Genomic DNA, 26,746 nt, shown 5'->3' on the forward strand with positions numbered 1-26,746 from the left:
AAGAATTTTTAATGAGGTTTGCTCAGGGACACATGGGAAACAATGACATGTTGGGTCCCCCACATCCATGTTCTTCCAAGGCTTTAAAAAGGATTTTTCTTTTGGGAAACTTCCATAAATCTCATTGTATAGTTGACTGTGGGGGAGAACAGAAATTCTCATGGGTGTGTGGTACAGCAATTGAAATTCCAGCTCTGCTCAGGTTTTGTTCCAAATGGCTTGGTCCACATGTCAACGTATTTGCAAAGAGAACATGTGCCAGTTCAAACAGCAAAACCTCGCTGGACAGTATTATTAGGAATGAGGACAACCAGCAGTTCTAGGATATTGGTCTTGTAGACAGCATTCATTTATCAAGAATTTCTTGGCACATTTCAGCAGTATGATATATAATGAGAGTTTTATGACCCCCAGACATTTCTAGGAATGCTGACTCCACCTACAAAACCTTCAGCCTGGATGTGATTGGCCACCAATGCACGACCTGATCTAAGTTAGTGACATCATTCAAGATGCCTCCCAAGAAGGCATCAATTTAGGCATAGGTTACTTTAGGACATTGTGGAACTGATACACCGCACACCAACTTCACCTCCCAGGATGTCGTCTGTTACCAAAAGTTCTCCTGAGTTCCTTTGAACTGTATCATTTATCTTTATTGACAGCTAATTACTCTACTACAAGAGTTAATCATATGTAATAACCATAACAATTATGAATTCCCACCCCCAAACAAAAGTTGCACTGCAGTGGTTTGTTTCAAAGTATTAAACAACGTCCCACATTACCATGGCTAATTTCAAGCTAGCAAAGCACAATATCCCCTGTGGAGTCAGTTTGTTGTCATAATGATTAACTGAAAACAGATTCAGGAGTGAGTTCAGAGCCTCAAATTTAGGACAACGTCGCCCCCTAACTTATAAATTAAATCCTGAGAACAACTATAAGGAACTTCAACATGGGTTCAGAAAATACACCAAGAAAATATTCAAGAAATGGTTTTCCCTAAGCCAAAAGGTTTAGTGAGGAAATTGAGGGTTATTATTAGATATATAAGTGATCTAATACTCCAGTGAATAGACTTGCACAATGTGACTGTTGATCTTCTGACATTTAAAACCATGTAACAAGTGCATTTATTTTTGACTGTTTATTAGATTAAAAGCCACAGTCCTCCTACGACATGGAAGTCACGCTCTGAATAATCAAGATGTATTGAGCAATTGGCTGGAGGTCATAATGGTAATGCCATCCGTTTGCTTAATTTAGAGTTGCAGTATGCCAAAATAACATCTCAATCTGTAACCAAGACTATAGAGATGCCACATATTATTAGCTGTGTTTGCTAAGGGAACCATCACTATGCCATTAACCCAAAGTACTAAATGAACCTGTTCAGATTGGAAGACATGAAACACACAAAGAAACTAGCATAGTTTCTTTAGAAAATGTAAGAATCTACTTGCATTCTCACAAGCATTCTTCAATTCCTCCAATTTTGCTTAGACTAAGAGCACCACCTAGTGGCAACAGAATGCTAGTGTGTACATCATAGGAAGATGAGAGTACCACCTTTATGTAAAGAAAACTGCACTATTTTATTGAAACATCAAAAACAATTGAACAACAATTTCTTGGTTTTAAAGACAGGTTCCATTTTAGCAAAACGTTCCTGAGCATTCAACAAGTGAAAAACAGAAAAGCCTAAAATCTAAAGATGTGGAATGGAGGGGAGGACAAAAAAAAAAAAAAAAAAAAAAACTCAAACTTTACACAATTATCTGTTTGTCTTTACACCTTTCAAAATAAAAGTGGACTTAAAAATACAATTACAAAGCACGATTGGCAATGTACAAGCTGCAAAGTTTCTTTTCACATAACAGATACACAAGGGGTTTAAGTTAATAGCGTCGACCAAAGGCTCCGCCACCCTGTATACCACTACCCTGAATCATTTGATTCGGTCGATTTAAGGCTCCAGAGAGTGACTGGGACGTCCCTGTCTGCATGTATCCACCTCGGCTATGGAGTAGAGTAGACAAATATTAGTTTTATGTGCAACAAAAGACATTTCCCATGATACTCTATTTACACCGTTATGTCTAGCCATGTCAAACAAAAGCCTAAACCTTGATACCTTGCCATTCCACCTCGTGCCATGTGACCCTGTCCCGGAACACCTCGGTCTGCTCCTAAAAAGAAACGTAGTAAGTTAAAAGAGAGGATAACATGCAACTTCTTTTGAACATAATAGAAAAAAATTGTAGACATACCTTGCCAGTTTCTGTCCCCGTCCATTTTACGCCCAGGCTCCCAGTCCCTGTTGTCACGACTTCAAACAAGAAGCAGAGCAAAACAACTGAGTGAAGACAATTTGCCATTTAATGAGGCGGCACATCTGACTAGATGAGACAAAAAGACCTACCTGCCTGGCACCGGCCTCATAGGATTCATTCCACGCTTGTCGTAGCCGCCACCCCAGTTGTCACGACTGTCCCTGCCATGTCTTTCCCGATCTGAAAAGTGCTGTAAATTGAGAAAGGAGGATCAGATGTTTTCCAATACCCGAGGATCAAATCTAATGAAGGACTGTGAAGGGCTTTTCTTACCTGGTTGTCTCCTGACAAACCACCTCGGTTGTCTCTCCTGTTCGTAAGGGGAATGTAAATCATTACGATATAGTAGCAAAATCTATAGACAAATATCTAGACAGTTGGCTGCTGTTAAACATGTTAGACAGAGCTGGCATTACCTGTCCATAATATCATCCTGATAGCGGCTGCGGTCTCTGTGGTCAAAGTCTTGGTAGCGGTCTTGTCGTCCAAAATCCGACCGTCCATAGCGATCATCCATTGTCATTCTCTTCATCTGCCAGTCATCTTTTCTGTATATTTGGAAAGTAAAAAATAAAATATTATAATACAGACACGCTGCATCCCACAGTCTAGGGCTGCACGATATATCAAAATATCGCAAAAGTATATATTGTGATATGCATATCGTAATGGTTTACGATAAAAGAATAATTTTAATACTTCAACAGATTATGAAAAAAGTCACATTTTTAGGTTGACGCAGACAGTAGAGAATAGACTGGGCACATGACTGTTCCATACGTGTGACATGCGTAATGTTATTAGGCGCAATAAGCAACGCCTAATCAGTTCTCTTCCGCAGCTTAAATGACCAAATACACACAAAATGATGTCAAAATGCCCGTCTTGGCGAGTATTCACGTCAACGCAGTCAATTGTGTCTTGAGTGGACTAAACAGTTGAGAAAGAAAGAGCGCGTGTCACAATATACTGGTTCCAAAAGTGACAGCAGCCTAATAAACCTGCTTCTGTGTGTGTGCTAATGTTAATCAAACAATAACAGACAGAGAAAATAATTCACTGCTCTTGACTGAATAACTTCTGTGGCTTTAATAAGAATCAGTGTATATTTCACTCATACAGTGAAAACTAAGCAGTGTTTTATTTAAAAATTTGATTATTCAATTTCTGTTGTTAAATAAACCTAACGTAGGCCTACCTGAAACCCTAAACCCCCTGGTTTAAACTGACGTTAAAATGACACTTACTTTTTATGTAATGCTACAGTAAAACACTGCTGTTTACTTTCAAAAGTTGAAGGGATGCTTAAATAGAATGTGAAACGCATGTTGTTATATCATGTTCAGTTTTTAATTTCACATTTATTTAAAATTCTTAGCATTATCGAATTTAACGAGTTATCACATATCTCTTCAATATGGTGCAGCCCTACCAGTCAAAGCTGACAAATCAAGGTGCTCCTGCTTCGTGAACTTACCCAAGTAATCAAGTAGAGTTGCAAGTGGGTGTGGAAACCTTGTCTTTTACTGGTTTGGCAAAACTGTTCGGCAACCCTACTTTATGCATACCTGCCATCCATGTCGTAAGGCCTCTTGACGGGACGTCGGTCCTGTTCAAAGCGTAGCTGATCCTGTTGCCGTCTCAGCTCCTCCCTCTCCCGATGAATGCGTTCCTGCTCGCGCCGCCGCTCATACTCTATGCGGAGACGTTCACGCTCCAGGAACTCGCGCTCCCTGCGGTCGGCATCCAGCCGCTGTTTCTCCACCTCCAGAAAGTTGCGCTTCCTCAGCAGTCTCTCCCTCTCCTCCCGCTCCCGAAAGAGGCGGATGCGCTCGCGTTCCGAACGGCTGTCGCGGTCTCGCTCGCTGCATCGTAAATAAAGCCCAGTTGGAAAATTGCTAGATTGATTTTTAGATCAAGACTAGATCAGGGCCAAAAGATAGAAGCATCATTTACCCAGAGTGCCTGCGTCTCTCCACCTCTCTAATCTCTCGTTCCCTCTGCCTCTGACGCTCTCTCTCTCTCTGCTCCTTAATTTGGTCAAATGACAAAATGTCCTTCCTATCCTTGCTAGAGGATTTACGGTCACGACTCTTAGTGCTCTGAAACAAAGATTTGTGTGTCATTTTAAAGTATTTCAGAACCACACAAAGTATTCTGAATCAAAATGGTTAAAACCACAAAACATACTCGTTCTTTGCTTTTTGTCTTCACGCTGATGACTGGCTCTCCTTTTGACTTGTCCATCACTACAGTCCTCTCTCCTCCTTGTTCTGTAACAGCAAGATTGAACCATTAAGATTTGGATACCCTTGCATATTACTGAAGGTAGTTAAAAATGTGAACGCAAGCTAATCTTGTTACCTTTTCCATCAGAGTTTTCAGACTTCTCATCCTTGTTCTCAGATCTGTAAGGATGAAACCGTATGATGAGACCGTTAGTTATTTGGCATGCAGAGATGTCTGTAAATAAATACCACTGATTTACAACTTACTTCTCGGTCTTCGAGTCCGAGGAGTGTCTTCTGTCACTGCCAGGCTTTTTGGCATCGCTTTTTTCAGCAGGCTTCTTTCCAGCAGGCTCGTTCTTGGCCTAAATACAGATACAGATCAATCAATTAGCTTTGACTCCACACCTCACGTCAATACTGTTGCCAGCCACCCAATTCTGATGCAAAAGAGTTTAGAAATAAGGGCACTTGCACACTAGACAAAAATCACATACCCTTTCAACTGAAATCATCCGGCCATGCAGTTCGGTTCTGTGCAGATGGCTGATGCACGTTGTGGCCTCCTCAGTAGAGCACATCGTAACAAACCCATAGCAGCGAGCGCCTGGGCTTCGGGCGTTTGTTACTACTTTCGCGCCAACAACCTGCAAGTAGAAGCAAACATGGATCAAGACACCCTCAAACCTAAGAACAACATTTCCAATGTGTAGTTTTCTATAACATGCAGACCTTGCCATATTTGCTGAACAGATTCTTTAGATCTGTCGCTCTGGTGGTTGAAGAGAGTCCACTGACCCAGAGGTTCCTTCCGCTAGCAGCAGCACTACCTGATGAGGCGCAAGATCAATTTACAATGTCCAGAAACAATTTCTTGGTCAAAAGTAGTACTTCATTGCACACCCACCTTTATCATCTTTTGACTCAGGCTTGGTTGAAGTATCCTCATCACCGCTAGAGAAAAAGAAAATAGTATTATGAGAAACTGAATGGGCAAAATGAACGGGATCACCAGTGTTGATTAACAAATACCCACCTAGTGAAAATACACAACCATAGTCAATGAACAAAGATTTGGATATTACAACTTGAATAGTCACGTGAAGCCCAATTACGTTAAACATACCTTGGGACTAAGATGGCAAACCAAATTTCTGGTACATTACTTTTTGATGGTAGAAAAAAAAAAGACAAAATGGTTGACGAAATGCGCAGTCGTTTACACCTCCCAAGAGAACCCATACTTGTTAACAAAGGAGCCAATGAAACAGAGAAAGCCATTGTTCTAGTAGACAGAAAACAACAAACCTCTTTTTCTGATCATCACCACCCTCTACAGAGGACTCTTTGACTTCTGAAGACTCAGCAGGTTCAGTCTTCTTGCATTCCTCGTCCGCTTCTCCTTTAGACGCCATTTCCGAATCAACTGCGCTTTCGATATCGCGCAGACATGTTTCGCTAGCATTAGCAGCCTGAGTGGAAGTGCTCTCAGAGTCCACCAAATTGTCCTGAACGTTTTCTTGGTCCTTGCTTGTTGAATCGACTTCACTTTGCTTTGATGCGTCAACGTCCATTTCGCAGGCTGGCGATTCTGCTTCCAAATTGGCGGCCTCCTCTGCGTTAGCAAGGTCGTGCACATTGTCTTCCTCTTTGTGAGAATCCCAGACTGAAGATTTCTCGTCTTCAGTCGGCTCTTCAGCGAAGTCTTCCTTAAGCGGCTCTGATATACAAGACCCGGCTACTTTCTCACTTTCTACGGATTTAACAGGAATAGAATGGCACAGAGTTTAATCACTTCTGAGACATTGCAATGTTATCGTGGAACTGGAATAGGACGTGGCCCTCTGCTTTCTCATACACAAGCAAAGGCAAGCTACCCTATGAAGAGACTGGAAAAACCAAAGCAAGAACAAGCAACAAGCTTCCAGACAACAGGCCATTTCTTTTCAGTTCACCTGCACCCTGAAGCTGAGGGCGCACTGTTGACTATGGAAAGCCACAAGACCTCCACCACAACCGAGTGTCCATCGTCGACTTTAGTACTTGAAGTGTCCATGATAAGGAAGAAGCAGCTTGTGCTGTCTTTACAGGAAATTTGTTTCTTTTCAAACAAGCAAATGGTCCATTAGTGAAATCTCCAATTAACAAACTGAGTCCTACAGTGATTTTGCTTCAGCATGATCCAGTTCTTCTTGTCTTCTCTTCGTTGTCTTCTTTAAGCAACCTAGAAACACTAAATTGCATCTGCAACAACCATTTAAACCAACCAATGTACTGACTGAAACAGATTACTGACTCTCTGCATAACTGTGCCATACAAAAGAGCATTTGAGTGACTATAACGTCATTCTAAATTAATACTAATGCCCCATGTCAGCAATGCAGAAAGCCAGTAATCAACTTTGGATTTCCAGTCTCTTTTTCCTGAATAACCTGATACATTTACACTAAAGGACCTTAAGGCTTCACCCTGACATTAAGAGCAATTCCAGAACCCTATACAGTACCTTTTTCGCTTTTGGTGTCCTCGCATCCAGGATCTCCATCATCCTCCTGCTAAAGAGAGAAAATGAGTGAAGACGGACAAAAGAAACCCAACCACGGGCGTAATTTGCAGGTATTGACTTTTTGCCTGGGTCAATATTGTCCCCACCGCTTTTTGAAACATCTCGCAGGACAGATGTATCTAATACAAAGTTGATACTCCAGTTGATTAACAATTTGTTCATGTTAAATAAGAGGCGATCTGGCGCTGAAATGTGTTGTTTTTGAAATCATGCTGAGTGTTCGTAGCCGCTGTTATCAATGATGGAAGGCAACAGTGTTCTCTTGGTTCTCGTGCAGTCTTCACATTAGGGCTGCACGATGACAAAAATCACTCCAGGTGAATAGAATGAAAAATGAAAATCATACCTGCATGCAAATCCTTCTCAGTTAACACACGACGTACCAATAACGTGATTTATTGGTATTTTACTTTTATTTCGTGACTTACTAATTAATTTACAATGTAACGACGTTGCATGCTCGTAGTTTCTTTTGCACTTTATATACAGTGAAGCGATATACAGCGTGTTGCCGCTGCATTCGCATGTGCAATTGAAGAGTGCGCGCTACGTGCACAGTATAACGACTGACAGGACAGGAAAGTCCGTTTTTCTGAGGTGAGAGACTTTTTATTTCAGCGTACACTGGTAGTTCCTATTGTGCTGGGTTCTCTGTAGTAGTCGTGATTCGCCTCTCATAACATAACATGCTCTAAACACTCTAAAACGAAGAGTGGATTTTCTTTTGTAATCGCGGGTTTGAACGACTACATAATCGTGGCATCCGTAAAGGTGGGCATACACTGTGCGATTTTCGTTAGACTTTGTGCCGAATTCTGACTTGTGCGACTCTTTTTCAGGTCAGGCTGATTTTCAGCTTTGTCGTGCAGTGTACAGGGGAAACGAGAGGCGATAAACCTCTCCCGACCGGCAATCGGATGGTCCGATGAATTTCTGGCATGTCAGAAATGTTGGCCGCTCCTCGTGAGGGTATCGCACAGCTTGAAGCAGAGCTACGAACGAACGATTGCCCTAAACTCAGTGTTTTTGCCTCAATGCGCCTGTGCGAAAACAAAAGTTTAACCATTTCATCTTTAATGCAAGAAAGAAAACGAAAAGAGGGAGATCTAGCTATCAGACTGGCTGCAAATTATTGTTGCTTACCTATAGTTCGTGTTGCAAAATGGATAAACCATATTGCCTACGTCTTCCAAGCCACCTGCGATGTAGCTACACGTGCCTCTTTTATTAATTTGTTAAACAATGTTCATGTTAAACAAGCTGTTTTTTAAATAAAGCTGATTTAATTTTCACTGATGACTGATTATTGCAGTGTTCTGACATATTATAGACCGTTAATAATTTTAATTATAGTCCTATAATTTATTGTAATCAACCTAAATGGAGTAAGCTTCTATGTAATCTTCGCAGCATGTTGGTTATGCGGTGATGCGCTATGAAATTATTACATGGCAAATTAATTAGGCTATAATAGCCTATCAATTTTATAATAAAAGTAGGCCTTCCCTAATAATAATACAATAACACTAATAATAATGTAATACATATATTGGAAATGCTAAATACTCTTGATATTGATAGCTGATGCTTGATATTGATAGCTGATTGTTTATTGCGCATATTTCACACGTATAGTGAGAGCAGTCAAGTCGCAGCTCGACGTTCGGACCGCATAGTGTGAGCACATAAAATGTGAGCTTTGGCTTTACATCGCATGCGATCTACTCGTTCAGTGCGCGTAGGTAACCTTGTTGAAATCACACAGTGTATGCCCGCCTTAATCGCAATTAGAAATTCGATTAATTGTGCAGCCCTACTTCACATAGACGAGCGCTTCAATCTATTGCTCAACGCTGTTGTGGAGACTCTCTATTCGTTCCGGTGAAATCACAAAAAAATGCACACAACTTTATCCCTGCTCTTGATATACAATCACTGATGAACATCAACAAAAATTCTACCACCAGTCCATTAGGACACACAAATATTTATTCACTAAATAAATACTCTTGAGACTAACAACAATGTATTACAGTAGATGTAAGGATGAAACAGAATTTTCATTTCAGTGCATCCCTAAATTTAAGTGCTCTATTTTCATACCATAAAAAAAAAAAACTGCTTTACATGATAATGTGATCTGTAAAATCATTGTGCATCACAGATAGACTTGAGTCATATATTGTTGAAAAGGTCTTAACTAGCAGAGTACAAGAACATTTGTTTCAGTTAGCCAAGAGTATGGTACTATACCAAGTATTTGTGTGAAAAAAGGCCGATGACGCATGTGTAAACAGTATACAGCTTTTGTACCAGCCATGTTTTGTAACTTAACAAAACATCAGTAAACCATAGTAGATCACTTTTCTTTTTTTTTTTTAGAGCAGGTAGTCTCAAACTAGCCCAAATACAACATAAGACAATGTGTCGATCACAGTGACATGACATGCTGCTTGGCTGAAGCTATAGGACTTCCAGGATCTGATCGCATCACGATCATGATGCAGTGTTTTCCTACGTCATTTGAAAGTTCAACCGATGGAAACTGGTGGGTGGATATAGTGGGTAGGCACAATGTGTGGAGACCAATCGGATACTCTTTCACAGCTGTAGCGTGCTTGATCGCTCAGATAGAAAGGTCTTGATTTACCATGCGCCATAGAATAGAAGCGCACAGCTGAAACAGCGCTGGAAGATCACTCATCCATCCACCAGGATCTTATCGTTTATGAACTTTTTTGTGGCGTTTACTCAAGTAGTTCTTATGTTCAGTAAAATCACTTGTTTGGAGGGTTTTTTGGACCCGTGGCTAATTAAGATTAGAAATAAATGGCTAGCCTATCTAATACAGTGACTGGCTTGGAGACATTAAGTCCTCGTTTACACTGCAGGTCTTGATGCCCAATTCTGATTTGTTGCCTATATCCGATTTTTTGACCGTCCATTTACACATTCTTTCAATTGTGACCCATATTCGATTCATGCGTTTACACTTGCCATACTATCTGAAACATCGCGCATGCTTAAAGGGGGTTCTTGCACAGATGGACGAACGCGAAATATGCTTGATGCTAGCTTTGCGATATATGCGAAGTTCGCCAAACATCACCATGATTTTGAGGCGGAGGACGACGAAAAGGGCCATCATTGAAGCCTGCGCATATGCTTCAGTTATTGTGTGCGAGAGAGATCTCAGGACTGGTGAGAGGATATTGTGTTTAAATATTGGCTTTAACGAGGAGCAGTGGGTCCAAAATTTTAGGACGAGCAAGCCAACCTTTGATATGTTGATATATGATATCTCTCGTCATTAAACTGTGGAGACGTTGCCTAATGCCTCAGAAAATCCGATCTGCCTGTTTACATGACGGTCACATTGGCACATATCTGATTTATTTCCACATATGAACGAGGCCTGGAACCGATCTCGAAATATCCGAATGCATGCGTTTTTTTTCTGTTTACACGGTCATAGAACACATCCGATCTGTGTCACATATGAGCAAAAAAAACAAATCGGAATTGGGTCACATTTCACTGACAGTGTAAACAAGGCCAGATACATTTAGCCGCCCTAAATGGCTTTTGATATAAAGCAACAATATAAATATTGTTGAACCAATAAGGATTAAATTAAGCACAGTTTAAAGCTAATCTAGGATTTGTTGATCTGGGCTTTATTTTAAATTGATTTTAAACACAGATAAACAAATTGGGGATTAGAATTCTATCCTGCGATTAAAACCTCCATTTACGATTAATTTTCTCCGTCATGATGGATTCGCCATTGTAATTAAACAGTAACAATGTTTATATTCCATTTCCTTCTTTGAACACCAGAAACTCTCTCTGATGATAATAGCCCTTGCCAATAAAGGAAATAAACTTGTAGAATGTCAGCTGTCTTAATAGACTGCTACGTAGAGAGACCGTTACTGATAAAGCAGGTAATGAAAATATTGCGGCAGCGCATACGAGATTTCATTAACCTGGAAATATATTTATAGTATCAATTAATGGAGTAATAAGGCAGCATATAACATATGACAAAACAATCACGATAAGAAAAAAACCTGGTATGATTCGCAGAGTGACAATCTCCGGTCTTGACAGCGCCACACTCTCCGTTTGAGTAAATATATTCCCCTCTTATTTGCCCGACAGCGAGCGACGGATCCGTATCCTGGACTCGATAGCAGGCGTAACAACCCTCAAACTCTGCCGACTCAACGTGCTTTATTTTTCATTTTTATTTGTAATAAAAGAGACCCGAGGACACAACCACTCTTTCTGTCTTTGTTCAATCAGCCACATATTTTAATTGTAGGTGCACTTTATTTTATCTAAACCTCCTCACCTGTAACTTTGAAGTTAATCCCTGATTGAGATTTTAATCTGAGTTTAAAGTTATGGAGCAACAGGATTAAAGTGAATCGATCTTAAATATAAATTAAATTCAGGATCAAAATGATGGTTTAAATTTAAACCTGCTTTTTTTAAAACAAGGTTTAGTGCAACAGAATTATTAGATAAACCTTGATTTAATCTAGATCTAAGATTAATCCTTATTGGTGCAACCCACCCTTACGGCGTGCACAATTCATTTTTCCTCGTGTCTCTGCACGTGTTTTGCACATAAGCCATGCGCACCTCAAAACTATGCACTCTAATGATGACCTTGCTTAATCAACCATCGATGCGCAACCAACTATTAACGACAATTAATCAATCGTTGATTCATTGATAGCATCCCTACGCTGAACCCAACGGAAACAAATGTCAAAATGTCAACTTCCTTGAATACCTGACAAGCCACTTCCTGGTTTTCATCCATGTCTGCGTCAATAGCCTTTATTTCCTGAAAGCCAAAGAAAATATCACTCAATGTGCAATAAGAACCAGGGTTATTATTGTTAACTAAAACTTTTTTCTTCTTTTTTTTTACAATAATAAAAAAAGTGTAAATTGATAGAAAGCTGAAATAAAATAAAATATAAATATTAGTTGGAAAAGAAACTAAACGAAAATTAGAAATGCTGCCTTGCCAATAAACTGAAATAAGTTGAAGTTGAAGCACTAACATTATTATAAGGAAATAAATAACTAAAACTAAGAAACTTAAAATAAGTTAAACCTAAATAGCAATATATATAAAAAAAGACAAAAGCACAATGAAATTACTAAATATTAAACAAATTAACATGAAGACTAACGATAAAACTAAAACAAAAGCTAGCTCAAAATATTACTAAAACAATAATAAAAACTAAAATAACACTGATAAGAACTGAGCTGCGGTATCATTAGCTAATATTAAAACCTCACCTCCTCCACTTCAGATTTACTCATAACTGCTTCATCAGCATCCTCCGCATCGTAGTTATTTGCGGCATCCTCCCTCAGGCAGCCTGCGTTTTCTTCATTTGATAAAGTATCTAGGACCTCTTCGTCATATTCGTCTTCATCAGGCCCACCTCCATTACCCATATCGGCTTCATCCAGAACATTCATGTCCATGATATCCATATCATGAATGTTATCTGGTATAGCATCTGGGTCCTCCTAACGAAGATACAGAAATTGTTAGTTTTGATAAGACTATGCAAAATAACTCAACCCAGTTCAGATCATATCCATCAACAACTTCATATTACAGAGCACCTGGCCATCAACAGAGTCATCCTCAAGGGTGCCATCTTCAGCCTCATCAGGTTCATCTTTGCTCTTTCCTATAGACAGAAACATACCATTTCAAACCAACTTAAAATCCACATGAAATCAAAACTGACCGATATATCGGCCACCATATCGGAATCGGCTAATATATGTTAATTGTTTTATGTTATTGGCCCGGTAAGAAAATTTGGCCGATATATTAAAGCAGATAAATAATGGATTATTTCCTTCAGCTGAGACACTTCAGATGCGCACTGTTCGCCATGATAGTTTTGAATTGCTTGAAATATGATTGGAATCACTTCAAAAAAGGAAAGTACAGTTAAGTGCAACATGTGCAGCACAAGTCTGTCATATAGGCTACTTAAAAATTATAATTGTGGGTGAACTAACCCTTTAACTATCGTGAGATCAGTATTGTGTATAGAACCGAATCATGACACGAGTGTATTGTTACACCCCTAATATTTAAATGAAAAATCTTAAAACACAGTATATCAGTACATCTACAAGAATACATCTCGCTTTTACCTTTTGGAGTTCGCCTAGGTGTTTTCTTAGGCGTTATCTCAAGGTGTACAACAATCTCATCTGGATTTCCACCCTCTTCTTCAATAGCCTGAAACGAAAGTATGACACAGTCAAATACAAGAATGATTGCCATCCATTACCTATTGTTTTTACAGCGTCACACAACAACTCATTTTTATTCTACACTGACAACCTATTGTATTCGCTGCATATTACGTAAGCCTTGCATTCAAAACATAATGCAAGGCCAATTCGGTTCAATTCTGAAACAGTTAGACAGTCGTGCATAAAGAATTATATACATAAACTTATAGGGCGCGCATAACAAAATCACAGTAACAATCCAAAACACCATTCATAACAATAAAACCAGAGTATGAATATTTAACAGCGCATGAACTGCGGTAAGCATGCACCCCAGTATCTCAGACCATGCAAAGCATGTTTATTCATATGTAGTATGGAGTTGATAAATGATGAGATATGGATATTTCTCGGGGTCCACTTGCCTTTTTGAGTCTCTCTGAAAGCAGGCTTTTATTACCGCTGATGTCGAGATTTCGGCGCTTCAGCTCGGCCTTCAAATCGATCACTCTCAGCTCCGATAACTTACGAACCCCCGCCTCCACAGGCCCCACATCTGCTGTCGAAGAGTCTGACATGTTTTCGGGTTGTGAATATAATCTTGGAAATAGACCAATGAGTCTCTTTCTACCCCGCGAGCACTCACCGGATTGTAGATAGAGCACGATATACAGCGTTTCTCACTCGAAGCAAAATGGCGCAGTCGACTACAGCCCTGCGCATGCGTCTGCCTTGGGAGCTTTGGCGCATGCGCATAAACGTTATAATATTCGCGGTCAGTTTGACAGGAGTGTGCCAGCGCGGGAATGTGAGATTTTTTGCTGCTATTATTTTGTAATTAATTCCAAGAAAGTTTTAGCTGATAAAATACACTCCAGGTGGCGATAGATAAAGAATATTGTAGGTGCGAGATCGGTTTTGACAGTTTTGGAACAGCTGAGAATTGTTGAAAAAAAATAACCTATTTAATAGCCTATAGTTATTTAATTTAATTAACGTTAGGCAGATATGATAGATACATAACAATCACACATGCAATATATTGTTTAAGTACACTATGACAGGAGTGCGGGAACCTAATATAATATTTAGCCTTTTATTCCAAAAATAAAAGGTAGGCTACTTGCAATTTTAGTGGGTAAAAAAACAACAACAACAACAACAAAAAAAAACATTCTATTAGTAATTTGTATTGCATTCTATTGAAATTCAAGTGATAGATACATTACAATAATTTCCACAGACAGAATCATTTGTGGTGTACTTTAATGAAAAATCAAACAAATCCAAAATAAGATAATTTAATGCACTGGTAGATTTATCAACAAAACAATACTGTAAGCTGTAAGAGTACATCAACTTTCTCAATTATATTACATTCTTAGGCTTCTGTAACATATACTAGATAGAGTGGAAAAATTACACTTTAACATATTGCATACATATTATATACACAAACTGTAACAGTTTGTAATGCATCCGACGCACAGCCCTGAACACTTTCCTGCTAAATGGAATTTGGTAAGTTGCTAAATTTAAATGGGAGTTCCTCAGAAGAAGCGCTAGGCAAACTCTTGATGGCAGGAGGTTCTTCAGACTCAAGAAACTCTGGACTTATGGTTTCCTCAGGTTCATTCTTTAAACCAGTGTATGTGGGTGAGTCCCTGGGTCCCTGACAGTAGGACCAGGATGTAGATGGAGATCCAGTGTAGGAAAGGTTTGAATCAGACAGGTTAGCTCTGAAGCTTTCACTGAAGGATGAAGACTCCATTATACTGGACATTTGCAGTTCAGTGGAGGAAGCAGGTGAGAGTCGTGGCTCGTGGAGGTTGAGTTTTGACACTAGAGGCTTGCCTACAGTAACCCTTTGCTCTTCCAAGACCTCTTCATCCAGATTAGCATACTTGTAGTGTAGACACACAGTAAACGAGAGCTCTTTCTGTGAGGGGAAAAGCAAGTAAGATATGCCTTATAATATGCATTCCATATAAGTAATACCTTAGATATACTTTGCACATATTGTACAAACATGAGACACAATACCTTCAGCCTTTGCAGGGCACTAATACGAGTAAAGAGCCGAGGTTGTTCCAAAGGCAGTAGATCATCTAGGTTCAGTACTAAGCTGCCAGCCTCACGAAGACTCTCCTGATTGCTGTGCTTCAGGTCTATTTCGGGTCCCTGAAATTATATCAGTCGAAACTGAATACAAAACAATGCATCTTGGGCTATGTTTTTGACAATCTACCAAAGATACACAAGTGAAAGTGGGGCATGAAAAGGTAATGAATCTTATTCACAGGAAATCAATTAATGATACATCTTTTATGTTATTTTCTCATGACTAATTCAATAAATTATTTGCAGATCTACAAGAATGTCAGTTTACCTCTGTAAAGTCAGAGAGCTGAGCAGAGCATGACAAAATGTCTGTAGGAGTCTCCAATATCCGAGTGTAGATTATCATGATATTTGAGAACTCTGCAGCGAAACCGAGCTGTACCTTGACACCACATTTAAACTGAAGACATCGGCTCTGTGGGATGACTGGAACCATTTACACAAAATCATTATGTTTCAATATTTTCTGCATTTTATCTACAGCCATTGTACTTTGCATAAGGATATAAACTAAAGGGTTTTTATTATGAACAGGTCCCACCATGCGCGATGGCCCACTGTAAGTTCCGTGTTGACGCTGTGACTTGGCATGTTGGAGCTTGAATGCTGTCCGTCAGGGCACGACGCTCTGAGAGATTACTGCGAAGTTCCAGAGCCTGCCGGCCACGAGTGATTTTACACCTTCCCATGTCTGCAATGGACATAAACTCTGTAAAACTGTGCATTCACACTTGACATTAAAGAATTTCATCTAATAATTCTATCTGCTAGCCAGGACTGCGTTTCCCAAAAGCATTGAGAGCCAAGATGATCGTCGAGAACACTAGTGGTAATTGGATCAACTTGGGCTCACCATGCTTTTGGGAAACGCAGCCCAGAGCAGTTCAAATGTGAAAATTTCCAAAAATGATCAACACTCTCAATTTGTAGAGAAGTTTATGATGTAGATGTGGCTTAAAAGTATTTGCACATTTTGTAACATCTTGTCTGAAAAGTAATTCAAACAAAACACTGATACCAACAATGAATTGTGGATAACTAGGGAACATCTTTAACCCCAAACCTTCTGCTACTTTGTCAAGTAGGACCGTGACCTTCTCTGGCTCCATCAGTCTCTTCTTAAGAAAGCTCATGAAGATTCCATTAGACAGATCGTCTTTATTTACTTCAAATGCTTCGGCATCAACACACCTGAATCCAGAATGCGAAGATTGCAATCACAAATTCTAGACATCAATAAAATGACATGTCATTGCATTAGACTCACGTTGCATAGCCAAACACTATGTTTGCGGTCACTCTTAAGGGACCAGGTTGTGGGATGCTCTCATCATTTGGGTTTCTGTATGAACAACACAACTGCAGTCAGGTTCAAGTAATATTTTAAGTACAATCATTCAGAAATAATAAACTTATGAATCAAACCACACCGTTTCCGACACATATCCAAAAGAAAAACGTTAAGTCCCGTCTGGCGCTCTTGCATGCGCTGCAACACGTCCTGCACCCAGAGACAGTGCTTGAAGGTATAAGAGGCTGGAGCATCGATGGGTACCATGAAACTGTTTCCATAGTTCTCATAGCCATGACCAGCAAAGTACAACAGCCCTTGAAAAGGCAGACATGGAAAAGAAAGATCAGATGATCCAAACATATTTAATAAACAAACAATCAGGATTGGCGTAACATTACACTACAGCTGCATAAATCCAACTGACGCAACAAGGAACTAACCATAAACACCTCGATCCAACAGCAGCAGGAACTCAGTAACAGCACTATGCATCTCCTGACAGTTGAGGTCCAGTAGAGAGACGACTTTAAAGTCCAACTGGCGTAAAAGGTTTGTCAACTCATGAACATCTGCCATGGGAGCTCTCAGCTGCCGGTGATGCAGGTAGTTCATATTTCCCATAAGCAGTGCTACCTTGTCAGTGGCTATAAATTTGTGAAGTGACAAGATTGACATAGCAGATCCTATGAATGCAAAAAATCCCAAGAGTAATTTCCTTATCACTTACCACAACAATCACCCATTTGCCTTGGACCCGCATCAGAAGCACCTGTAAAACATAAGGTGCATGTGAGTGACAAGAAAGCATCAGTACATATGCTTAATCATACAATTATATAGATCATTCTTACCCACTTCAGTTGTTTCCCATGAGACATCAGAAGAAGAACCAGGACCTGAGGGAAAATAGGCCATGCTATGAAAAAAAAAATCATTTATATTTAAGGGAATGATTATGGATCATGTTGTCTCAAGCTCCTTACCGATGTTTACTTGGACCTGATCGCTCCATATTTCATGATAGAGGTTGTAAACCCTGCAAGTATATGTACCTCTGTCCGCTGTAGTAATGCATGGAATCTGTGGACAAGCCCATGTAGATGCCCAATTAAGTACACTGTACACCAAACTTTGGCATAACCCTTTGCATTTTCTAATAAGTTATTCTACACGTTCAACTGTGATACTTAAAATTCAACTTAATGAGTACCTTTAAGAAGCTTCTAGTACACTTTGGCATTGGCAGTTTGTTAAGGAACCATTGGAACTGTGGAGGCGGGTTGGCCTGAGCAACACATTCGAGATAGAGAGTGTCTCCCTCCACCAACACTTGAGGCCTGGGTTGCTGAGTAATATACAACCCACTAGTTGAAGAAGGGAAGTAGCTACTGCTGGCACCTGCAGATGACACAATGTATCAGTGTTGAAGGAAGTTTGATTCCTTCAAGTCTAAAGTAAGTTTTAAGGTGAAATATTCACACACCTGCACTTGCACCTCCAGGCCTCAGTAGACGTACATGGACCCAGTCGGAGAAGACGTACTTGTCCCCAGAACTTACACGGCAGATGTAATGGCCCTGTTGAGATGGACTTACAGGATTCAGGACCAGCTCTGGGCCACTGCCTCCTGGCATCTACCGAGAACATAAATAATCAGACTAAGGATGACATTTCAAATCAGTAGGCTTAGTTACAGAATGTAGTGCAGCAGACCTCATCTTTGCCCCTGAACCACTGGTAGGTGAGCTCCACAGGTCCAACTGCTCTGCAGCTCAGAACCACGGTACTTCCCTCTGGTACCCGCTGACTCTCTGGCTGCAGTGTGATGTTAATATGCTCCATCACTACCCAAAAACACAAATAACACCTGGGTGATATGACCCACCCCTTTGGGTTACCACCTCGAATTAGATTAGATTAGATGTGTCCCTATATGTATATTTAGCTACCATGTGTAGTAATAAATCCAACAGCCTCTCTGTGCTCAATTTTCTTCAGGCATTGAAGCAGGAAAGCCAAAGAACACCGTCTATCTGCGAGGAGGGCAAGCAGGTATCGGCCAGGACTGCCATGTGGACTTAGTACTTTGATTGAGCAGTCAGTCAGCTCTTTGTCACTGCAAAGAAGGAGATTCTGTAATTGTGAATCGGTCATAACCATGCACGATATCGGCTAGTTATTCTACACAATTTAGCCTATAACAAACTTACCTATAGCAGAATTGTGGCTGCTCAGCCACTGTCTTTGCCAGCTGTTTCCAACCACACTCTAGATTGTCTAGCATGTAACCAAGTCTGTTTAGCTCTGTCTCACTCAGGTTTTCTACACCCAAATTCTTGTCCTCCATAATTTGATCAATGATTATCTGAGAAATAAATGACAAGAGGTTTATTTAAATTTATCACCAGACAAATTTTTTTGTTTTTGTTTTTTTTGTTATTCAGTAAAATGTTGGGGCATTAATATAATTTTTACTCTAGGTATGATACCTAGAGTAAAAATTATATTAATGCCCCAGCCCACTGCTCATCTTTTGTAATTTTTTCATTTTTTCAGAATAAACTATAAATCAGCTTTCCAAACCAAACCTTTACAGAACTTTGTCCCAGATGGTGTATGAAATTACTGTTAATTGTATTATGCATAATATTTTATTTTGAGCTGAGTAATTATGTTTTAAAATATTACTAATATTTGAAAAGCTTTTGACCACCAAATTGAAAGTTGGGGTGATATAATAATAATAAAAACAGTAAATTACCTGGGAACTAGTTCAAATCTTAAAACTTGCTTGCTTGCTTGCGTATACGTTGCTTGACATTCTTAAAGTAATTGAATCAAAATTTTGTAGACAATACTACACGTTTTTCAAAAATGTATTAAATCAACATGAATATAAATGTACATCTCTGTAATGTTGCACACGTGTTTTAATCTTCTCGATTTGTGAACAACTTCTCTTTTTTTATCAGCTCTGAAATCCTTATTTGTCGTTGTTCCAAATATAGGCATAGGGCCTATCATTATTATTTTTAAATCATATTAACACCGTAATCTCAAACAGAAGAAATCTCAATATATATTTTATACAAACGTTCTTTGTTCCTGTACGTTAATAAAACAGTGAAAGCCAATCAACATAGCTAGTAACATGAAAATACGGAACCAAATATATATATATTTTTAATTTCACAACACAGCTGGCAATGCGCCAAGAAATGTAAGTTTAAATAACTAATGGTAAAGGCAATTAATAAAATAAAATTTGCTCTATGATATCATTGCAATTCATGATCAGCAAAGCTCCAAAAACATTATAGCTTTTAGTAGATTTTATTTCATTTGAAAACGAAATATGTAAAAATTAAAGGCTCTTAAATTTCATCTTAACAGGCAAACAAAAGTAGGCTATATTTACCTGTTATACGGTAATCTAGACTCCAGGAAGTGAGTTTATACCGGGTTCGTAAAACGCAAATTGTAAAGTGACCGAGGCACAAATACTACTCATAATTAAAGATCTCACTGAATTCACTCTTGATTTACCACTAAAGTCAATCGGTCTCTAAATGTCCGTTTAACTTACCTGAATGTGATTTACTGCGACTAATACTTAGGATCCGCAAATCAATATGGTAAACATCCGCAGCAGTTCTGTCTTTTTCAGTCAGTAGTTCCTCTTTCTAACATGTATTTGCATGCACACCCCCACCACGCGCAGCAATAGCTTTTTACTTTCACCTTCTCTCGACCTATAGCAGCAAGACATCATGACAAGTCACTCCTGCTGAAGAAGAGGTGCAACCCTCACATATTAACTCACATAACCTAGATAGATAGACAGACAGATAAATTATAATTATTAGATAGATTATAATTAAATAGTTAGATAGATAGATAGATAGATAGATAGATAGATAGATAGATAGATAGATAGATAGATAGATAGATAGATAGATAGATAGATAGATAGATAGATAGATAGATAGATTATAATTATTAGATATAGACAAATAGACAGATGATACGATAGATAGACAGACGGATGAAAAATAGAATAGGCATTCAGACAGATACAGGCGAACAGATAGACAGACAGATGATAAATAGACAGAGATAGATGATAGATACAGATGAATAGACAGTCAGACAGAGATAGATGATGGATACAGACAAATAGATGGTCAGACAGATAGACAGACAGACGGATGATAGATGGAAAGGCAGATATAGATGAAAGATAGAAAGAAAGACAGACAGGGATGGGCAGTATTTCAGATACATGTATTTAAAATACGTATTTGAAATACAAAATACTATTTTGTATTTTAAAGCCTTTGGAAAAAATCAAATGTAATTTGTATTTAAATACATTTAAGATGAGTATTTTTGTATTTTCAAAATACATAAAATACTTTTTGCCAGTCAACCTCTTTATCAGGGTACTGATTTTGTTCATCAACTAGTTCAGACATTCACTAGCTCAACGTTGGATCAGCGAATTTTTTTTCTTTTTCTTTTTTTTAAGGTGAGAATGCTATGATCAATTCTACTTGTTGATTAAAGTTAAAATAGTGCATTATTCACTTCAGTTAACATGAAAGAATAAAAGAAAGAATAGTTGATTTTTATCAACTATCTTGTCAAATGTGTTTAAAGCATTACTGCATGTTAGGGCTGGGTGATATGACACTACATTATCATAGGGATGATATAAAGTTTGAATTGATGGAACTTTTTCTAAATAGTTTACATAGATGGGCCTATTTGTGGGGTAAGCAAATATCCGTGCAGCTTTTAGAGGGCGGGAATTATTGGAACATTGGAGTGGAAAAAGAAGCACTGATGAATGATACTCTACAAAAATCTTCAGTTTTTAGTTTTATTGTAGCCTACATAAAAAATAATAATCAAAAAGGGGTAAATAGTGTCAAAAGAATCTAAATTAATTCAAATTTTTAATTTTAGATACACTTTCTAATTTTAATAAACTTATAGAAACAAATAAGTTTTACATAAAATAAACATAAAATTACTTAAAACGCATTGAGACTACCTGCAAAAAAAAATAAAATAAAAATAAAAAGAGTTTGAAATTCAGTTTATGCTGTGGAATCAAAACTGATATTGAGAATAATATTGTTACTGTGAAGTAAAATTGAGATTTTGGTCATATCGCCCATCCATATTCTTTGCTAGATAGCAGAAAAAGTTTCCCCAGTTTTACATACAGTATGAATTTTTTAATAGTGTTCACCACAAGTAACAGACTACATTGTAACCAGAAATAAGTATATAAATGGCTGCTATTTTGCATAAGTTTATTTGTAATTGCCAGAAAGAAAGAAAGAAAGAAAGAAAGAAAGAAAGAAAGAAAGAAAGAAAGAAAGAAAGAAAGAAAGAAAGAAAGAGCAGAGATGAGGTTAGGAATGAAAAGTCAGCAGGCCTATGTAGTTTCTTCATTCACTGTGACCTATATCTGCACTGGATGGCCAATTTCACATGTATTTGTGTATTTTCAAAATACTAAATACTGTATTTGTATTTAAATAAATTTTTTCACACAGTATTTTGTATTTGTATTTTAAATACATTTCCATGTATTTATGCCCATCTCTGAAGACAGAGATAGAAATAGACGAATAGATAGACATACAGACGAATGATACAGACAGATGATAGATACAGACGAATAGACAGACAGACGAATAATCGATAGATAGATGATACAGACAGGTAGACAAACAGATGGATGATAGATAGACAGATGCTAGATAGATAGACAGACCGACAGACAGATGCAGGCCATAACTAGAAAATATAATAATGATTTTTTTATAGATAAATATTTCCACAATATTTTTTTTTTTTTTAAAAGACACTTTCTGACATTGCACATTGATGATGGCATCAGCATTTTATTTGTTCATGTGACTGAAATGAGACCGATAACAAAACGACAACAATAGTAATATAAAGAATGACAACAAAACTAGCAAAAATACAACCACTTGATCCTCAGAAACAGGAGAACCAACACACCAGCAAATTTGGCAATGTCCGCTGTGCCTGCTGGGAAAGCAAAGGTTCACCCAGGCTTTGCTCTCAAAGAAGCATGATTCATATAAGCATTCTGTCCATTCCCTCTACATCTTTTTGCCTTTATGCAGTTTATTATGTCTCCAAATATGCTCCTTCCTTAAAAGCTTACAGTATTCCCAACTGTCCGGTTCCAGTTCATTGAGTTTTTTGGGTGGGCCGAGGTCCAACTGAAACAGCCTGAAGACACGGGACAACAAATGCAACTTGAATTACAAACATGTTATTTTTCTAGCTAATCTGAGATGCAATAAATGCATTATAAAGCACAAAGTAAAATACACCTCATCATACCATTCTGGATACTCCTCCTTGGGTTTAATAAGAGGGTCCTCGCCCTGTTTCAAGATGTTGACTCCAACTGCATGTGTGCAAAGTCTCACTGGGTCTTTGCACACTTCTGGACCCTTAAGAACTTCCTTTACCATTCCTTTACCTTTTCCTTTCATTACTACGAGAGACAAAATAATATGTTATTAAGAAAATATATTTAAAATATGAATGCAAACCAATATAAACATAATATTATAGAAAAAGAAATGTTTTGAAAATTGCTCCTCCAAGGTCAGAAGGCATATGTAATAGGTACAAAATAAACCTTACCTGGTTTTTTAGCATAACTACGGTATTGAATAAAAAAAGTGTTGACAAAATGCTCGTTATAAGCATTAAGAACAGGCAAGTTTATCCTCTTCATAGAATGTAGTACAATATGTGCCATTGTGCCTCATCGGATCTTCCACCATGCTGTCTGAAGTGTACATGTACGCGAGACGTACTTCCGGATGACTCTGGAACACGCATGCGCGTTTTGCGTACGGTCTAGTCTAGAAACTTCAGTTTCTTAAAAAAAAATTATAACTAACATTCAGTGTCACATAACAAACCACAAAGTTGCAAAATATAAGGAAATAAAATGTAAAAAACAGATTATTAATCTATACCTTGTCACTCCTGTCCTGTAGAGGGCAGTAAGACCGAGGATAAGTTATAAACACCACCGACCGTCTGTTGTTTAGACGAAAGCAAGCCAACATGTCGGAGTACAAATCTGTCCAGAAAGGGTCTTTAAACCTGAAAGGAGTCTCTTTAGCTAGTAAAAAGTATGTATTTGTTTGTTGTCATGCTTTTCTAAATATCAAAACATTTTAGCTGTTATTTGTTGAGGGAAAATGTTGGCGTTAACTGTCACGACAGCCGTTAGCTGTTATGCTAGCTTTGTGTTGATGTTGTTCCAGTTGTATAAGTGTTATTATGTTTGCAGTTTTACTTCTTTTGGGGTTTTTTTCTATAGGAAAAAGAAGAAGGAAAAGGAAAGGAAGCGTTTAGAGGAGCAGGCTATGACCTTAGAGGACCAGGCTATGACCAGTCAAAATGAAAACGGCACTAAGAAAGTTTATGTCGACAAAAGGACGCCAGCACAGATGTCATTCGACAAAATACAAGAAAAAAGGGTATTTATAACATTGTCATCTATTGTTTTAGTGCCGTATACAAATACTAAGTGTGTTTTCTGTGATTTATTTTGAATTCTAAGTAATAATTTGTTAGTTTCACCTTGCTATTGGATTATAAAGTGATATTCATTCTTTCTTTATCATTTTTGTTATTAGCAAATGGAAAGAATTTTGAAGAAGGCCTCCAAAACACATAAGAGAAGAGTTGAGGTAAGGTCAATGATGTTTATATTCATATTTTAAGTTACGTGTGTATATGTTTTTGTGTTTTAATTAATTTGTGAATGTTTCTTTGTTACAGGATTTCAACCGACACCTGGACTCACTGACAGAGCATTACGACATTCCCAAAGTCAGCTGGACTAAATAAATGTCAACGGCTTTTCAGCTGGATGCTTTCAGAGCAAACACACTTGCTATAATGCTAATTTTCTAACAATGAGTACTGAAAAAAAAAAGGTCCAGAGTGATTTTAACATGTTTCTGTTATACTCTGTGATAGATTTTCAGACCACTGTATGTTAAAAAGTTACATTTTCCTGCAATTGCTTAGTAAGGTCCACTTGTCTGCCTGCAGTGATCGTTAACTTTTGGTTAAACTATTTTAAAAAAACCTCTTTACCATGGCATATAAGTACAGGATGTTATTTTGTATTATTTGCATGCTGTAATGATTAGTAATAGTTGTTGGTTTAAGAGTGACTGAGCTGAGACCAGTGGATTTCACACATTACTTGTTTTATGTTGCATATGGACATCTTTATCTTTTTTTTGTATTACTCAAACTTGTGGATGATATTTATTTTTTTCCATAAGATATTCACTCTGTGTTCATTAAATGTCTATGATTGGCCAATCAGAGTTGCATACAGAAACTAGAAGCTGTGTAATAATTTCAAATAAAGACTAGTTATTAGTTTCATGAAAACTATAAAACAAAAATTTTCCATTTAATACAAATATTTCATGTATCTAAATTGCACCAAATACATTCTGAGTCCAAGTCTAACTTGCCTGTAAACAAAGACAATGTTGTGCCAACTAAGCTCATGTATAATACACTATGGCCTGGTTTAACAGACCTTTCAGAGTAGGCCTTAGTTCAATTAGGACATTTATAGCTTTTACAAATGTCCCTTAGAAAAAAAGCATTACTGGGTCATTCCATAAAATCGGTGCCTTTTGTGTCCTATATTACTATAACAAAATATAAATTTGTGATTTAAAAACATAATACTATGTATTATTTCCTCAAAATTACATAACATTAAAGTCAATTTAATATTATATTAAATAATTAAAATAGCATTAGCATTTATGCTGGTAAGGTTTTTGGCCTGTCTCACTATGATTGTTCCTTTTCAGCAGGACTTTTAATTTGCAAATTGAAGGCAAAATGATACAAAAATCACATTTGCATAATATATTAAGTTTAGCCTCATTGTTAAGCAATGTTTTGGCATAAGTATACATTATTTTGTATAAAATATAAATAATTGTATCCGTGTCCCCTGATTTAATGTCAGCCCTGTAACCTTTACCAAAAACCCTTGTAAAATAATGTTACATTCCAGTGTGCATCTTGAGACAACAATGACACTGACATATTCAAGACAAATTGCTTTCAGTTAAAACCAAACAGTTAAACATGAATTTTAGTCTGTGATTAGTAAGCCTTGGCCCTTGTCTGTGAAACGGGGTATAGACTTTAGTCAGGGTATAGCGTCATATTTCATTTCTGACAGGAATGAAAACGAGGCTGTGAGTGACAGAATACAGTGTGTTCAGTGGATTCTTGTACTGTTTTTTAACAACAATCCTATTGTTCAGCTGGTGAAAAGTCTCTCGGGAAAAAAAAAACGTTTTAAAAGTTGTGAAAATTACGTGATCTAGGACCTTTAAACAGTGCGTGACATTGTAAAGACTGTATAACGTCTGGGATCTCTCACAGCCTCGTTTTCTTCTGCGTTAAATTCAAAATGGCGTCTGACCTGACAAAGGTTATAATCGTTGTTGCTGTTATTTAATTTCATAAATGTTTTTGAAATAATTAAAATGTAATTTGATGTACAATCTAAGTATAATGGCACAGAAAACCAAATGCTACTGCTTGTACTCGCAAGACTGTTGTTGCAAGACTAATTCCAGCAGAAGGCGCTGTTGGTTTAGTGACTGAACTAAAATATTTTCACGCTATCACGCATCGTCTTCAAAAGTGTCTTCAAAAGCTGAGACGTGTGAATTATAAGGTATATTTTATATGCCACAAATAATCATAACCTTTATCCAGAGCGTGTGTGTTTATTCTAAAAAAAAATTGTCCCAGTGTACGTTCCGAGGGAATCGAACCCTT

At 37.9% G+C, this 26,746-nt stretch overlaps 4 protein-coding genes across 6 annotated transcripts; 1 reads left to right on the forward strand and 3 right to left on the reverse strand.

Annotated features, from left to right (window-relative positions):
- Nucleotides 1-1,573: 1,573 nt before the first annotated feature.
- safb (scaffold attachment factor B) lies at nucleotides 1,574-14,133 on the reverse strand. Of its 2 annotated transcripts, none has more exons than XM_082138222.1 (21): nucleotides 13,848-14,133; nucleotides 13,339-13,426; nucleotides 12,793-12,860; nucleotides 12,457-12,693; nucleotides 11,936-11,989; nucleotides 7,072-7,117; nucleotides 5,873-6,317; nucleotides 5,472-5,518; nucleotides 5,297-5,394; nucleotides 5,062-5,211; nucleotides 4,832-4,929; nucleotides 4,701-4,744; nucleotides 4,527-4,609; nucleotides 4,293-4,438; nucleotides 3,905-4,201; nucleotides 2,753-2,884; nucleotides 2,610-2,646; nucleotides 2,426-2,526; nucleotides 2,274-2,332; nucleotides 2,138-2,192; nucleotides 1,574-2,022 (listed from the first exon to the last, which is right to left on the reverse strand). In XM_082138222.1, exons 1-21 carry the CDS (start codon nucleotides 13,998-14,000, stop codon nucleotides 1,902-1,904), a joined length of 2,559 nt encoding a protein of 852 aa, XP_081994348.1. In that variant the 5' UTR covers nucleotides 14,001-14,133; the 3' UTR covers nucleotides 1,574-1,901. The 2 variants fall into 2 exon arrangements, with proteins under 2 accessions (XP_081994348.1, XP_081994347.1); XM_082138221.1 differs by having other exon boundaries at nucleotides 7,072-7,120.
- Nucleotides 14,134-14,671: 538 nt separating this feature from the next.
- Nucleotides 14,672-20,567, reverse strand: malt2 (MALT paracaspase 2). 2 transcript variants are annotated; one of them, XM_082138223.1, is made up of 17 exons: nucleotides 20,424-20,567; nucleotides 19,048-19,202; nucleotides 18,787-18,953; nucleotides 18,551-18,681; nucleotides 18,321-18,471; nucleotides 18,048-18,235; nucleotides 17,821-17,917; nucleotides 17,689-17,733; nucleotides 17,565-17,606; nucleotides 17,278-17,481; nucleotides 16,974-17,151; nucleotides 16,811-16,885; nucleotides 16,607-16,734; nucleotides 16,085-16,234; nucleotides 15,812-15,969; nucleotides 15,466-15,603; nucleotides 14,672-15,361 (listed from the first exon to the last, which is right to left on the reverse strand). In XM_082138223.1, the coding sequence occupies exons 2-17, from the start codon at nucleotides 19,182-19,184 to the stop codon at nucleotides 14,930-14,932; spliced, it is 2,421 nt and encodes an 806-aa protein (XP_081994349.1). In that variant the 5' UTR covers nucleotides 19,185-19,202; nucleotides 20,424-20,567; the 3' UTR covers nucleotides 14,672-14,929. The 2 variants fall into 2 exon arrangements, with proteins under 2 accessions (XP_081994349.1, XP_081994350.1); XM_082138224.1 differs by having other exon boundaries at nucleotides 20,256-20,500.
- A 2,168-nt stretch (nucleotides 20,568-22,735) lies between these two features.
- On the reverse strand, nucleotides 22,736-23,719 carry mrpl54 (mitochondrial ribosomal protein L54). The gene is made up of 3 exons (XM_082138262.1): nucleotides 23,540-23,719; nucleotides 23,231-23,387; nucleotides 22,736-23,116 (listed from the first exon to the last, which is right to left on the reverse strand). Exons 1-3 carry the CDS (start codon nucleotides 23,655-23,657, stop codon nucleotides 22,984-22,986), a joined length of 408 nt encoding a protein of 135 aa, XP_081994388.1. The 5' UTR covers nucleotides 23,658-23,719; the 3' UTR covers nucleotides 22,736-22,983.
- A 168-nt stretch (nucleotides 23,720-23,887) lies between these two features.
- fam32a (family with sequence similarity 32 member A) lies at nucleotides 23,888-25,321 on the forward strand. The gene is made up of 4 exons (XM_082138263.1): nucleotides 23,888-24,039; nucleotides 24,231-24,390; nucleotides 24,550-24,603; nucleotides 24,695-25,321. The coding sequence occupies exons 1-4, from the start codon at nucleotides 23,972-23,974 to the stop codon at nucleotides 24,761-24,763; spliced, it is 351 nt and encodes a 116-aa protein (XP_081994389.1). The 5' UTR covers nucleotides 23,888-23,971; the 3' UTR covers nucleotides 24,764-25,321.
- The last annotated feature ends 1,425 nt before the right edge of the window (nucleotides 25,322-26,746 follow it).

Source organism: Leuciscus leuciscus (assembly GCF_965113295.1).
Source record: "Leuciscus leuciscus genome assembly, chromosome: 15".
Taxonomy (NCBI): domain Eukaryota; kingdom Metazoa; phylum Chordata; class Actinopteri; order Cypriniformes; family Leuciscidae; genus Leuciscus; species Leuciscus leuciscus.

What these genes read in the sequence shown, in the direction of transcription:
- malt2 (XM_082138223.1), bottom strand. Translation starts at nt 19,184, where the DNA reads ATGGAGGACAAGAATTTGGGTGTAGAAAACCTGAGTGAGACAGAGCTA. An exon ending in ATGGGAAACAACTGAAGTGG is followed by an intron (nt 17,607 to 17,688) that starts GTAAGAATGATC and finishes TATGTTTTACAG; the next exon opens with GTGCTTCTGATGCGGGTCCA. An exon ending in ACTTGACAAAGTAGCAGAAG is followed by an intron (nt 16,235 to 16,606) that starts GTTTGGGGTTAA and finishes TGTCCATTGCAG; the next exon opens with ACATGGGAAGGTGTAAAATC.
- fam32a (XM_082138263.1), top strand. Translation starts at nt 23,972, where the DNA reads ATGTCGGAGTACAAATCTGTCCAGAAAGGGTCTTTAAACCTGAAAGGA. An exon ending in GTCTCTTTAGCTAGTAAAAA is followed by an intron (nt 24,040 to 24,230) that starts GTATGTATTTGT and finishes TTTTTTCTATAG; the next exon opens with GAAAAAGAAGAAGGAAAAGG. An exon ending in ACAAAATACAAGAAAAAAGG is followed by an intron (nt 24,391 to 24,549) that starts GTATTTATAACA and finishes TTTTGTTATTAG; the next exon opens with CAAATGGAAAGAATTTTGAA.
- mrpl54 (XM_082138262.1), bottom strand. Translation starts at nt 23,657, where the DNA reads ATGGCACATATTGTACTACATTCTATGAAGAGGATAAACTTGCCTGTT. An exon ending in TAGTTATGCTAAAAAACCAG is followed by an intron (nt 23,388 to 23,539) that starts GTAAGGTTTATT and finishes TGTCTCTCGTAG; the next exon opens with TAATGAAAGGAAAAGGTAAA. An exon ending in AAGGAGGAGTATCCAGAATG is followed by an intron (nt 23,117 to 23,230) that starts GTATGATGAGGT and finishes CCGTGTCTTCAG; the next exon opens with GCTGTTTCAGTTGGACCTCG.
- safb (XM_082138221.1), bottom strand. Translation starts at nt 14,000, where the DNA reads ATGTCAGACTCTTCGACAGCAGATGTGGGGCCTGTGGAGGCGGGGGTT. An exon ending in ATGAGGCCGGTGCCAGGCAG is followed by an intron (nt 2,333 to 2,425) that starts GTAGGTCTTTTT and finishes TCTTGTTTGAAG; the next exon opens with TCGTGACAACAGGGACTGGG. An exon ending in CGGGGACAGAAACTGGCAAG is followed by an intron (nt 2,193 to 2,273) that starts GTATGTCTACAA and finishes GTTTCTTTTTAG; the next exon opens with GAGCAGACCGAGGTGTTCCG.